Raw genomic sequence first — 14600 nt, forward strand, 5'->3', positions numbered from 1 at the left:
AGCTTAGATATGAGAGATACAATGAAAAACAAAAAAGATTTATTTTAAACAGATTCTGTGATAAAACCTTATGTTACACAAGAACTAAATCTTTGAGAATAACATCAGTGTTCATGAAGAGCCACTGGACGTTGTTGACCTATTTTAATATTGGACAATATGCAGAGCCCTTTTTCATATCAGTGATGCATGATTTGCTGGTTGCCATCACACATCCTCTCCAGTACTTTGATTACTCAAGACGCCAAAACTGTAAAGAACATTGTTTGGCTATTTAAAACACATAGTAAGCTACATTTCTAAATTTTCCATTACATTTTCTGATGTTTTCCATCATTTCACAACAATTCCTAATAAATTTATAATAACCACCACTCATTTTCTGATCATTTCTGATTAATTCAGGCAGTGTATGATATTTTTCAGAGCTGAGCCATATTATTGCTAAAGAGAAAAAAAAACATAATTCCTTACATTGTTAAGTGTGTAAGGAACAGGTAGAAAACCAAATGACAAGAGACAAACAAGTAGCATGGATGAAGAAGTCAGCACAGGAAAACTTGAAAAATAAGCGGATGTTGAGGAAAACCTGGATCCTGGAGCTGTTACAGGTTATATCAGCTGTTGTTATGGTTACTGTTCCAGAAGAGGACAGTGACAGGTCTGAAAGTAATGAACCTAATGATGGTGATGTAGGCTGAGATCTTCGATCCACTGTAATATCAACATTATGAAGTTGGAGGGCTAGTGTAGCTCAGAGTACACATTAGGGCTGCACAAAAGGGCTGAAAACTTATCACAAGATAAGCGTTTCATATCAGACAATATGGATAATTATTGATTAGTTTTTTGTTTTAAATATCTGAAATACTGCCAAACTGGTGGCGTGAAATTTTCAGTTTTATCCACAGTTTTCACACCACGCCGTTGTTTTTTTTTGTGGGGTTTTTTCTAAGCCGTTATGAGGCACGGTGGCAAAACCTGAAACTGCTGCTATGCAAGTTACTCAACAAGTTGTTGCTAGGTAACCAAAGAGTGAGTGAGTTAGTTGATACCACCAACCTTGCTCAGCTTCCTGTGAGAGGTTGAGTAGCTAAAGCCTTTCCTCTGCCTACATTTCCCAAAATGCTGTGAGGTTCTGGATTGGAGTTTAGTGAATATTAATAAATATTCTACCAGATGTATTATCTATTGATTTTGATCAATAGATAATCGATTGATCGCGATAGACACGTGATCAATCGATCGATAAATAGATAGATAGAGCTTTATGGTAACTTCCTACAGTTTCAAGGGTAATGTGACGTAACATATTGGTAAATAAAAGTGGTATGATGTCACACTTGTATCTTTGTTGTATCTATACTGTACTGTTTAAAGTACAGTATAAAAATCTGCAAATGTCAGAGGTCTCTACAACAACCACTGTTAAATAAAGACAAATTTAGAGGAGTACATTCTCCAATAAGTTTTAAAAATGTCCTGCCTCAGACACTACCAGGCCTTCTAGTTTGGTAGCTTTAAAGTTTTCACGAAGACTGTAAAGTCAATAAAAATACCAGGAATCCAGGTCCGTCATTCCAGATTTCACACGAACTTTGACCAGCTACCTTGTGAGTACAGAGTACAGTCAATATCTGACTGGTGATGGAATGGATCAGCCATAAGGCTCATTAGCTTGAAATACGACACTGACCTCTGACATTACAGGCATGCCTCACAAATATTTCACCCAACTGTTTTCTGCTGGAAAGAAAACAGCATCCAACTTAAGTAGTCGCCATTAGACATTAGAATAGTCCAAGTTTGTCTTTAACACTTAAATAGCAAAACTGAGATGAGAACTGGAACATAAAGTCAGCAGCTTCAATTCTTTACAGATTTGAGTCTTATGAGAGATGCTTTAATCCTGAGGAGACCCGTTTAACTTCAGAATTACCTGAGAGATCTGGAAACATTCAGGTGCTCTTGGATGTTTGTCTTTCTCTGCCAAATCAAACCTATGGAAAAGCACCCAGTGGGATGCATGACTCTCTAGTCATTTAAGTTTCCACTCAAAAATAATGAGTTATTCCACTGATGGAAGAACGTAAAAGTATTGATGGCAGTTCATACCGGCAGATAAAGGGAGGATGGACTGATCAGGATGCTGACTCAAGCATCCACAGAAGAAATCAAAGAGGAACAAATGTTAAATGAGGAAAGTCTTTTATTGGACATAAAACAAATGTTGGGAGAGGACAGACAAACACGTGGACTGGTAGAGTCAAACTGAAATAGATTCACCATATTAAAACCTTTACACCCCCTTGTCCGCTAAAGACGGTAGCCACAGAACAAAGTTCACTAGTAGGTGTGAAGAAGTGGGCAGCACAAGCAGTCATTCATTAAAACTAATGACGTTTGTGTCACTAACAAGCTTTGTGATTTGTGCTAACAGCATGTGGTCATGGGATGTGAGCACCTTGATTGTGCCTCATTTAGAAAGGGGAGAAAAAAAATCTGGGGGTTTTTCCCTCATTTGTTCACAGCACACAGCTGACTGACAGCTTACAGGAACAGATGGCAGGGAGGCTGGCTACTCTTATGCTCTTTATAACCAAAGGAGACTCTGCATTGTATATCCGAAAAAACAGCAGGAGAAATACAATTTAAGAATTTTTGTGCTTTTCAAAAATGACTCCATAAAACTGTGGGATTGCATTAAACTTTAAACAGGCAAATGCTGAAGTTACAATCATAGTCCTCTTCTATGTCTCACCACAAAGACCCAATCAGAAACTCCTATTACACTCATCCATTTTGCGTAATAGTGTGATTTGTTGGAGATTAGTCTATCAGTGCCAAGGCCCACTTGAAGTCCCACCCCCACCTACATATAGGGCTGGTACTGAACACACAGACAATTCAGAAACCTCTTTTCACTAGAAACAGATTCAACTGGTTTTCTCTAATTTAATATATAAACTTTTAAATTTCACAGTGCTATTTATGGTGTGTGTACTAACATTATGATGATGATATATTTGTAAAAGATTGTGCCATTTTCCATCTTAAATTTGGCAGAGAAAGCGTAGAACTAAAAAGGAAAATTGAGGAGTTCCCAACATTTTATTGGTCTCTGGCCTCCAGCTCCTGACGAAAGCGGTTCTTTACTCAGGCCCAGCCAAGAGATAACACCAGTTTCTCTGTCAGCGGTTACGGCGGTGGAAACAGAACTAGCACTACACAGACACTAGCCCCAGTTTTGGGCTAGTGGGAAAACCCTCCTGCTGAGCTATGGGGTTGGATTTGAGGTTCACAATACATTTTTACAGAAATTACTATCATACAGAAGAGTGGACAGATGTCAAAAGACAAAATGTATTTTTTGTTAAGATACAAGATACAGTATACACAAACTGGGAATACCTCATTTGATATTCCTGATCCACAGGGGCATCATATCTTGAACAAGTGTTGCTAGGAAGCAGCAAAACAAGCATAAATCTGGCATTAGAAGATAAATGGCCCTTTAAAAGGCCAGTTCAGAGGTTTCTCTCCATCTGCCTCCCACAGCTTTCCCTCACAGCAGCAGAGCTGAGGGCTAAAGTCCACATTAGCTGGCAGTTAAAAGCACATTTATCCACTAGTGGGTTCCAGTACGTGCTGCCTCACACCTGCAGTCTTTGGAAGGACTGAAATTTAACCCCGAAATTACCACAAAGGATTCGACCACCGCCGCAGCACATGTTCAGTCCTCTCTTACTCATCTTGCATTGGAAAAAGATTGCTTTAAACAAAATCTATTTCACACGCACATAAAAATCAACAATTAAATGTATTACTTCAAAGTAGTGATTATTTATTCCTGATAGTTTTAGTCAATCAAATTGATTCTTTTACCTCAAATATTCTCAGAATATGTTCAAATTTAAAGAGAAAAAAAAAAGAAAATCAAAATTTGTACTGAGACTGTAAGAAGTGTGGATGTTTACTGGTCTTATCAATCACCCTCGCTGGCTGGCTGGGGTAATTTTCCAAGAGGGTTATTGATTCTGACACAAACAGGGCCTGCATGGGCAGACTTGCAAATGAGAAAGTAAACACCAAACAATCTTGTCACATGCGTGTTTTCCTGTTTATGTGAGTGGGTTTGTTTTTGCCAAGGTCTGAGCAGTCAGGACATAAAGTCTCAGCAAATGTGACTAAAAATCAAAGTGTGAGAGAATAAAAAAGATGAAAGGAAGTCAGAAAGACTTCGCTCTCTAGAAAGGAGCCTACAGAGAGTAACTGAAGGCAGATTTTAGAAGAACAGGAGAGTTAGTGTGCGTAAGAGGAAGAAAAAAAAAAAACCTGCCTACGTATTCCAGCAGGGCCATTTCTATGACGCCTCTGCACTTCCTCAAACCGTGAGAAATGTCTGCCGACTCACACACACACAGACAACTATGTAGAGCTCACAGTATGATCACACACTGGTGCCAACCAGGGATGACCATGCAATATGACCGCATTTTTCAATAGCTCATTTTCTGCTTTGGCTTCAATGACTGACTGGAAGCCTCGATTATGCAACAATAAGAAGAAAAAAAAGCCTGGAATTACTTTTCCATAACCACTAAATGAAGGATTAGCGTCTCACTACTTCTACTAAATTAAATCTGCATTCTGTCAAAGCAAGATACAGTTTTAATCTAGTAATGTTTTCACCAGAAAACTAAATGCAAACATCCTAAAATAAAAATAAGTTTCCACAACCCTGAACTTGAAGTATTGCTGCAATCATGTTATAAGAGAAGAAAAAGAAATTCTAAAATATAATTTCATCTACATAAGCCCTACAGCTCAGCTGCAAAGTCTAACAACAGGGACGGTCTGTGCAATTTCAAACCGGATCCATCAATAGTCAATTGAGGTCACCAGGCTAGCCGAGACCACAGCTGGAATCGGCTGACACAGGAACAGCCGAGCCGCTAAGTTGAGAGACAAAATTAAAGCAGGGTGTCATTCAAAGGCACCTCTAGTGTCACAGATAGAAGCGAGGCAAACTTTCTTCTATTGACCTGAGCCTGTCTATACAGGAGGAAAGTTTCAATCCAATCACAGGTATTGGTTGAGATCAGATCGAGGTGTTCCGCCATCGATCCGTCCCGAGGGTCAGAGCGTACGATGTTCCTGATTCATGTTGATTACAACAAACATGACACAATGTAGCTGAAGAGAAAATGATCAATCAGGAAGTTGGTTGGTCTAAAATTAAAGCATTTCTAAAGGTGACAGTAGCAGAGCTCCATCAAATGCATCCATTAGATACATGTGAGGTCAGAAGGCTTGAGATTTAATATTTAAAACATTTTATTGTGATTTAATGATACAAAAAATAAAGTTGTGCATATTTTTGAAGTTGGATTAAAAATTATACTTGTATAAAAATACTACCAAACCAGGAGGCTTTCCATTTGTTGACACCTCATCTTATTCCAAAACCCCAAATTGAAATTCAAGGCAACCAAGTACATCATTAACCCAAAGAGCAGCCAAAAAAGCCAATAGCAACTCTGGAGGAGCTGCTGAGATCCACAGCTCAAGTGGGAAAATCTCCTGGTCAGACAACTATTAATTGCTTATTCTGAGCTTTACAAAATAATGATATGAAGAAAAATTTACTTGTAAATTAACAATCTATTTTGGGCTTAAGAGAACCCAAAATACAAATTTCTGGCTTCCCTGCAAAACACTATATGATGCTTTACTGGGAAGCGTATCAGTAAATGATACAATGGAAGGAGCCATTGTGGAAAAACCCCAATAGAGGCTGCATAGACAGGACTATGGGAAGAGGTTCACATTTCAGCTGGACATCTCTAAACATAGACCCAGACCTACAATGGAAGCGTTTATATTGAAGCATAGTCATGTGCTATAATGGCCTACTCAAAGTCCTAACCCAAAACCCAATCCTAGATTCAGAATCAGTGAAAAGACTTCAAAGTTGATGTTCAAGAAAATCCCCATCCAATCTGGCTCAGCTTCAGAAATTCTGCAAAGAAACGGAGAACAGACGTGCAGCTGCAGCTAATTCCAAACAAAGCTTATTTTAAAAAATGCAGTCTCTCAAATTCTGTACAATACTGCACAAAAAGGGATTCCTCAGAGGCTCTGAATTTTAATCATTGTTCCATAATACTAAGCCTCAGCCCTCACTGAATAGATTTGTTATTAGATCAAACAATACTGCTTCCAAAAGACTTTCCTGGGTCTCAAGCATCAGTATATGTCAAGAAAATATACAAGAAACGTTTGAAATGGCTGAGCAAAGGGTCCACTTTATGCAAAGCCAAGAATATAAAGTGTGAGGATGTTAAAGAACACTGTTTAACGAGAAAGTTATTCTCATTCTTTAGAAGTGTACCAAGCTGTATTTAGCTCATGTAGTATTTTTTTAAACTATAATGGTAAAAGTGTGAAGTAAAATGCAAATATGGGACTCAGATATAGCTGAATACTATGTTAAATTATTTAATCAGTTTTAAGTAGAGCTACACAAAGAAAATAATAATAATAATAATAATCACAACTGATAAGAATCTGGTCAGATAAGTGTTTGGAAGATAAAAAAATAAAAAATTACATTTGGGGTTGTTTTTTTAATAAAAATTATGTAAATAGTACAGTACTAAATATTTACAAAACGCCAGATAAGTGCCAAAATCGGAAGTAAAAATAGGACAGAAATATTCTATTAAAACCCAGATTAAATATCTAACTTTATTTAAATAAAAAAGAGTTTAAACCCAAAACCAAATAGTCACAAGAAAACATAAATCAATATCATTCAACGATACATTTCTGTGGAAATTATGCAACAAATAGAGTAAAGAATAGTCTCGTGTTGAAGCTGTTGAACTGTTGAAGCTCTACTGTACAAAGTAATCTGAGCGTAATCCTTCTGAACTGTTCAAAAAAAATCCACGTGGATGTTTTAACTCCCCAAACCTTTGCTCTGGGTGCATATGATTTGTGCCACATACGCCATAAACTGTCAATTCATTTGTACAATGCCAATAGATATTATATTGAAGTTAAGATAATCCTACCTTTAACCTTAAAGGCAAAATCAGGGGCAAATGAGTGTGACAAGGCAAGAGATCTTTCATTTATTAAACCAAGCAGATGCTGGATAAAATGAAATAACGAGGGACAATTTTGTGGGGGGGTGTTGTGCAAATATCTAATAAAAAGCATTCATTTCATAAATGAAATGATAAAAAGCTAAACAAAAATCAAAGTACACAATAATTTGACTGAGATGCATGTCCCTTCTGCCTGGCTTTCTAGTTACTAAAGCATTCATCGTCCACTTTCAAGGCACTGGATGATGCCGAGACTTTCCCACTTGACGTATCGGACTTCAAACCTTTAGCTCTCAAGTGGGTGATGATTTACACGCCCGAATAACAGCACGAGCAGACGTGTCTAAACACCATGTTGACACGTGGAGGCAATCACGTCCCGCTGCCGGTGTCCACCTGATGAGACGATTCACTGCATTTCTGAAATGTCCAGTAACAGGAATGTCAGTTCTGACACAAAGCAAACACGGCCAGGCCGTATCGAGATGGAGACAGGGGGTTTTGACAAGACATGACGTGGATGCATAGATTTTAGATATCACAGCAATGCACAGCCACCGAGCTGACTGCACCACAAACACCGAGCTTAACTTGGTCAAGCCAGTTTTTTTAGTCTATTTTCCTGTCTGACGGTAACAGTTCTCGTCTTGCCTGTGAGCCCTGCTGTTTCAATCAGAATCAAAGAGTATAATTAGTTCATTTTGTTCTCATTATCACTAGCAAAATGCATGAGGGGGACAGCAAAGGCGAGGAGGGAAGAGGGAGAGCGCTGCAGCTTTGAAATGCTAAACAGGCCTCTCATTGTTCTTGGCCAGCTGCTTTAGCCCCCAAAAACAAAAACCTACGCGTGCCCCTGTGAATGTATGCACACATGCATGTGTACGTCTCCATCTGCCCGAGAGGGTTAGGGGGGCAACAGCATTCTCTCCGTGATTATACACACATGCTACAGCTGCTTTAGATCATCAGCCAAAGTATTCACACAAAAGCATACATGTGTAGTGTGTGCAGTGTGTGCACATGCAGCAGCATGGTGGAGGTCAGGGTAACAGACATGAGCTAAATGCATCTAGTCAAATGATACACTCTGCTATCGTGCAACTCTGAAGGAGTTTAAGAAAACAAGAAATATTAAAACAGCATTCTAAGTTTCTTTTGGCCACTTGTTACTCAGCACTTACAGAAACATTATTTATATTGATAAACGACTTATTGATGTCTTAAATAAAATGAATCCAAGCACTAAATATGGACGTCCTGTGCACAGCAGGAAACATGAAAGCGTAGCATCTTGCTAACGAGAGGCAAGTAGGTGAGATTCCTCATCTAACCCTAATGATGTCTCTTTGCACTTTTATCAATACTATGTGTCATAAAGCATTCACACTATTGAGCAGTGAAAAGACCATGAGTCAGCAGAAAAATACAGCAGAAACTCTTCAGGACAGCTAACTACCTGCTCCTGTCACGAACCATCTAGCCTGCTTTAGCTGTCTAATCTGGTTTAGTGGTTAGTTATTCTGCATCTTCAGTTTACTTCAGTTACTGAGGTTTTACCATATGCTTATAAAAAAATACACTAGAAAGAAAATATAATCTACGGCAATAGCATTTACTTAGTGATATCAAAATATATTTAATATCACAAGTATAAAACTGTTATACATACAAATGTAAAACATTGTTAATTGAGCTTTACACAACACAATGCAGTAAAGGAATATTTAAAAAAGTAAATTCTGGAAAGTACCTTCATCTTCTGCATGGTACATTTATCCTGAAATAAATGCCTTATAACTACAGCTTATACATAAAAGTCTCAGCACAAATTACTTTGTAAAGGACAGAGATAAAACTAAAGGTTAACTGAGCGGTAGCCAGTTTGGCTTTCATTGGGAGATGCACTGAGTGACCAGAAAAACAGTACATTCAGAAATCACCATAAACTTCCACAAACCTTAACGATAAATAATGACTGACTGGGAAAAATGCAACCATTGATTCTTTATTTCAGCATCCATTGTGTGTTTGCCATTCTGACATTGTGGCGTGTCCCAGGAGGGATTACTGCACTGAAACTCTGAGGTGACCCTCAACCTAACCTTCAGGCCAGATTCTACTAACATACATCCTGATCACATCTCAGCTGCAAGGCACCTTTAACCTTCCCCAACAGACTCGTTTTCATCATAATGCATTCCTAAATGAGGAAAAACAAAGCAGGGGCAGTTTTATTTAACATTGCAGATGTCACCATCACAGTTAAATTGATATCAACAGTCTGGTGTGTGACACACACTCATTTTACATAATATATTATCCATACCCTTAGCACTAAACCGTTCCTCTGGCCCATTGCCCTCAACTTAGGCATAAATGGGACACTCCTTTCAAAGCTGACCCATCATTACTCAATAAGAGCATGACATTTAACGTGCCTGGTTATCAATCAATAAGATAATATTTTTTATGCTTCTTAAAGAAAGAGGGATTCATTACAGAATAAATACTATAACAAGCAAATAAATTTGAATCTATTTAAAATACCTCTAGGATTCTTGATTATGTATATTAAGAATAATAAAAAAATTTTTAAAAAACATTCTTTATGTTTAATCGTTTCAAAATAGTGAACCGAGTACACAAACCTTTAAATCTTCCCTAATGTATGTGATGATGGGAAGACAGGCTGTGTCAAAATCATCTCTGTTTACTACATTTATTTAAAGATGCGTCATTAAAACGAGATATGCTTTTGTCCTTATCACAACATATTTTAAAATGGAAGCATTACATTATTTTTGAACCACTAAAAAGAAATAAAAAAACTGAAATATCCAGCATGCAAGAGTTATAAATGAATGCGAGCAGAAAACTTAACAATTCTTCCTCAGAGTGTGTGCAGCCCTCCATCTCCTCAGTACTACTTCATTTGTCTCGTATATAGAACATGCTGGACAGCTCCCCGCCTCCCCTGCTGCTCATGCTGGGCAGCCTTCTTGTCTGAGGGCCTCATACAAGTAGCTGCTGTTCCAGCATGGCGCTGTCCAGGTGCTTTGGTCCACATTAGAGGTGCTGCATGAAAGAGAACCAAACCAAGTGAAGGTATGAAATCTTTTGGTATTCCACACCCAAAGGTGCAGGAGGTAAAGTGGGATTAAGCCACCGCCTCACCGTTGGCTCTCATTGTATTAACAGCTGATATTTTAGTGTTGACAGATCTGCTGCTACGCTTTTCGCTCCAATGGCTCCGTTTGTCATTACGCTAGCGAGTGCAGTGTTCCCTCAAAATCATGTTGAAATTTGCTTTGTGGGCTGCAGTATCAAACATTTTCAATAATAATAAAAATAATGCAACATACAAAAAATATTTATTGTTTTACATATAAAGCAACATGGCTGGGCTTATCAAATGGATTTGGTCAAAAGCATGTTGTTCAGATTTTTCTAAAAAGTAGAACATTTTAAACAAACTATGCTTGTTTTCACGTCTCTTATTTAACAAAATTTTTTAAAATCAACCAATAAGATGTGTGATTGCAAACTTAATTACCTTGTGCACAATCCATATTATACCAAAAATTAGAAAGTTATAACTTGAAATAGAATGCTACAGTAATAAACATGACAATTTGACTTAAAATGGTACTATTACAAATCAACTGAGAGAAAGTTAGGTTTATTACTTAAAAGGGGAAAATCATTAATCACAGATCATTGCTGTTGATGGCTATCTATACTCATAAGAGAAATTACTTTGCAATATCAGCTTTTAAAACGCAGTCATCACCTTAATTTTTAAACTATGCACAAGATCTTGGTATCATTTAAATTGCACTCAATGCTGCTTCAGACGAAATTGGTTTTAACATACAGCTCCTCGGCTTGCATACTTGTTTCCAGCACTTTTCAGGGAGAAGCACCATCAACATTCCTTACAGCCAAATTTTCACCATTACTCATGCTTAAATAGGTGAAAGGTGAAGCAGGGGTGTAGTTCAGCATGTAAAAAATTGCTCCAGTCAACAATGTCCATCGTTTCAGATGTGCTGTATAATTTTAGAAGCAAACTACCAAGTCATACACACCTTTTTTAAATGCATTAGTACCCAGACAGAAGCGGGTAGGTGGATTTATTTTTTAGATTTCTGACACACACCAAATTAGATCAAAGCGCTGTGTCTGGATGACCACTGCCAGCCTGACAACCCATGGCAGGTAGGGCTTCATCTCCGCGGCCATGAATCTGATTACTCTGTGTCTAGTCGTCGAGGCTGCTAATTTTTAAACAGGCCCACAGAACCCAGCAAACCTGGATGTTCAGAGACAGAGTCAGTTTCGCTCGAGTCAACTATGGGCGTACCTTCCGCTCTGCTCAGACACTTGCGTAATACAGACCGGCCCTACCGCTTTAACTCTGTGTAGAAAGGAATTCCGCTATATGCTGTAATCTAAATTCAGACATTTGTTATACCGGATCTCCGGTAGTAGGAAAGAGCTTGGTTGATTTTTTTTTATTTTTTTTTTCCATCCTGGGTTGGTGCCAAACCAACGCTTCACCCAGCCCAACCCTGCCCCGGTGCGGCCTGCTGCACTGACCGGCCCCCGGTCAGCAGCAGTGTGCGCCGCTGAGCGACATCCAGGCTAAGCTACTCTGTGCTAGCATGACACTTGGACATGTAGAAAAAAGGAGAGAGAGAGAAGGTAGCCCACACCGGGGCCTGTGGTGCATACAGGGGGGGTGAAAGCAGCTCTGGGATTACATTAAGGTGTACTCACGGCTGACTTTCATGCTGCCGAAAGCAGAGGGCTGCGGCACTGGCTTGCAGCTCTCGGCGAAGGATGTGGTCCTGGGCCGACCCGACATGATCCAATCCCTTTAATTCTTTCGACTTGCTAAACGGCAGGGCTGATCGAGTCGCCGAACCTTCTCATCCAAAAAAAAAAAAAAAAAAAAAAAAGGGTTGACAGTAAATTAATATCTGAGTCTCGGAATAGGGGCACAGGCAGAAAGAGAGCCCGTTAGCACAGTTTTATAATCACAAAATAAAACTGTCCAATCTTTCCCACCGACGGTCAATCAGAGCATCATTTCCCTCCTTTATAGTCCAGGTTTTCTTTCAACGGGCCTCATAAGACACGTCTCCGACTGAAATAGTCATGAATCTGGCCTCTCCCCGTGGCCCCGTGTTTGATAAAAAGTCCTTTTCGGGGTGATTTCCACAAAAATGAACAACGGTCAGCTCGGTTGTCGGTCCAGAATCAAAACGAGCCGTTTGCTTGCCAATTCAGGGACACATGCAGCTCCTCTTCATATCCCGATGTGGAGCCTCAGTGATCCGGCTGCCATGGCGGCTCCCTCACTATACCAGAGCCTAAAGATCTTCTAACGGAAAACCTGTCCGTCGCCGCAGTCTTTATGCGGCTAATTTACACACTTTACGCTGGTGCTAGCTCCGGCCTCACGGTCGTCAAATTTCGGTGTCTGTACCTCGCCCCTGAAGCGGTGAGCCTCTCAGAAAATGATGGTCTTAAGATACAGAATGCGACGATACCGAATGTCTTTTTTTTACTCCTTCCCCATAGGTTTCAGGCTCGCAGTCTTTGTCGCTGCGTATTGTACGTACGCAAATTTCGTAAAGAAACACATGTCAAAGAAAGGAGTTCAAGCTGTGAACGTAGCTCGTGACGCTGAATACGAAAACCGTGAACGCGCACACGCTGGATCTGGGGTGGTGAGTTTAGCCAATCAGAGACAGTATCCTTCAGAAATGGGTGTCAACCGCGTGCCTGTGGTCCAATAGCAATGTCGGTCTTGAACACCACATGGCATAATTTGCTCGCTGCCCTCCCTCAAGACTTCAAAGGCTTTTTCCAGTGCCATGACGGGGACAATGGGCGGGGATTTACACAAGATTGATGACCTTTTCGACCAATGGAGCTTGAAAACCAGGCTGTCAGTTCAAAATCCCCCCCAGCTGTCACAGAGCACCGGTGGTCATGCAGCACTGTTGCTATGTTAGTCACAAAATCCTATCCTCTACCTTTCATGGGCAACTTTTTTTTAAACGTCCTCTTGACTCCTCCAATTAATTGTTGCCATATTGCCGAAACACATGTGTGTATGAATACCGGTATATTAACACTTATTTTACGCTTATTTGCAGCGGTTTCATAGTTGTATTGTACAAATCACTATGTGTTTGCTAGAACTTAATGTTCTGATGATCACATACCATCATGATAAAAATCATAATGGTGATTATTATTATCAACATAATTATTTTGCCGTCTACAGGAATATGTAATATCCTTTACAACATAAAATACAACCCACAATGTGTCATAAAATCATAATAGTCCTTAACTTTTCAGTATTATTTATTTATGTTTCTTATCTAATTAATCTTACTGTGCTTCGGTACTTTTCATGGACATTTTTCATTAGCTGGATGTGATGATTAGTGGTTATTTAACAGTTCCCAATCAAATGATTGCAGAGCACTGCACAGACTTGTTCTTTGTATTAATAACATAATAAATTATAGTTATTATGGTAGGACAGGTAATGAAAGAAAATCATTTAGTTTTTTTTTTCCTTTCACCTTGAATATTCAGTAGAAAAGCTTAAACATTAATAAATACTTTTTTTCCCTAATTTTCTTTTGTCCATTAAATCTAAATTTATTTTTAGAGATTGTAACTTTTAAAATGATTGTTTAAACAATGTAATAATTATAAATTTAATCTTGTGAATAGAGCACAATATCTGAGAAATATTTTTAATTGCTTGATGCGAGTATGGCACATCTCAAAGAGAATGCAAATCACTACTCCTAAAAGGAGAATCTTTCCTTTTTGCTGACGTTAGTGTGTCGGCAGTCTATCTTTTGTGTGATCTATTTATACTTTGTTGTGTCATATATCAAAGGGAATTTCTCCGAGGCTGTCCTTCAATGATTTGTGCACAGCAAGATTTTAAATACAGGCAGCTGGGCAGAAGTAATGAAGGAAACTGCTTTGTCTTCATAGCAACCCATCCCCTGGCAGCACAAGGGGAAAAAGTCACAGAGGAACATAGATAAACAATAGTGAAAGCAAAACCAGTGCTCAGAAGACAAAATCTAATAAGAAAGAAAAGAATAAATATTGTGCAAGAGTGCAGCCTTCGAACATTTTTTTTAGATACAGACTTCGACATTTTTCATTTTATTTAGGGTGTTTAATTTGACTGAGCCATTAGTGCATAGGCATATGTCTTAATCTAAAACGTCATAGTTCTGGTTGTGTGTTTAGAAAGTCATTGTCCTGCAATATGGTAGTTCTTATCTGCACTCTCAAGATTTTTTTGCAGCCACTAAAAGGTTCTCTTCTAGGATTGTCTTGTATTTAGCTTCATCCATCTGACCACCAACTCTAATTTTTAATAGCTTTGTTGTCCAGAGTCAAAAAAGCACCATACAGCATAACGCTGCCACCACCACA

The 14600-nt window shown here is 38.8% G+C and overlaps 1 protein-coding gene across 2 annotated transcripts in view; it reads right to left on the reverse strand.

Annotated features, from left to right (window-relative positions):
• Positions 1–12735, reverse strand: part of gsk3ba (glycogen synthase kinase 3 beta, genome duplicate a) — a 41630-nt gene extending 28895 nt beyond the window's left edge. For both annotated transcript variants that reach the window (XM_032566725.1, XM_032566724.1), the window contains exon 1: positions 11895–12735. In XM_032566725.1, the coding sequence (XP_032422616.1) occupies positions 11895–11982 (88 nt within the window). In that variant the 5' untranslated portion in view covers positions 11983–12735. The remainder of the gene's footprint in view (positions 1–11894) is intronic.
• Positions 12736–14600: the final 1865 nt, after the last annotated feature.

This window comes from Xiphophorus hellerii, chromosome 7, assembly GCF_003331165.1.
Source record: "Xiphophorus hellerii strain 12219 chromosome 7, Xiphophorus_hellerii-4.1, whole genome shotgun sequence".
NCBI lineage: Eukaryota > Metazoa > Chordata > Actinopteri > Cyprinodontiformes > Poeciliidae > Xiphophorus > Xiphophorus hellerii.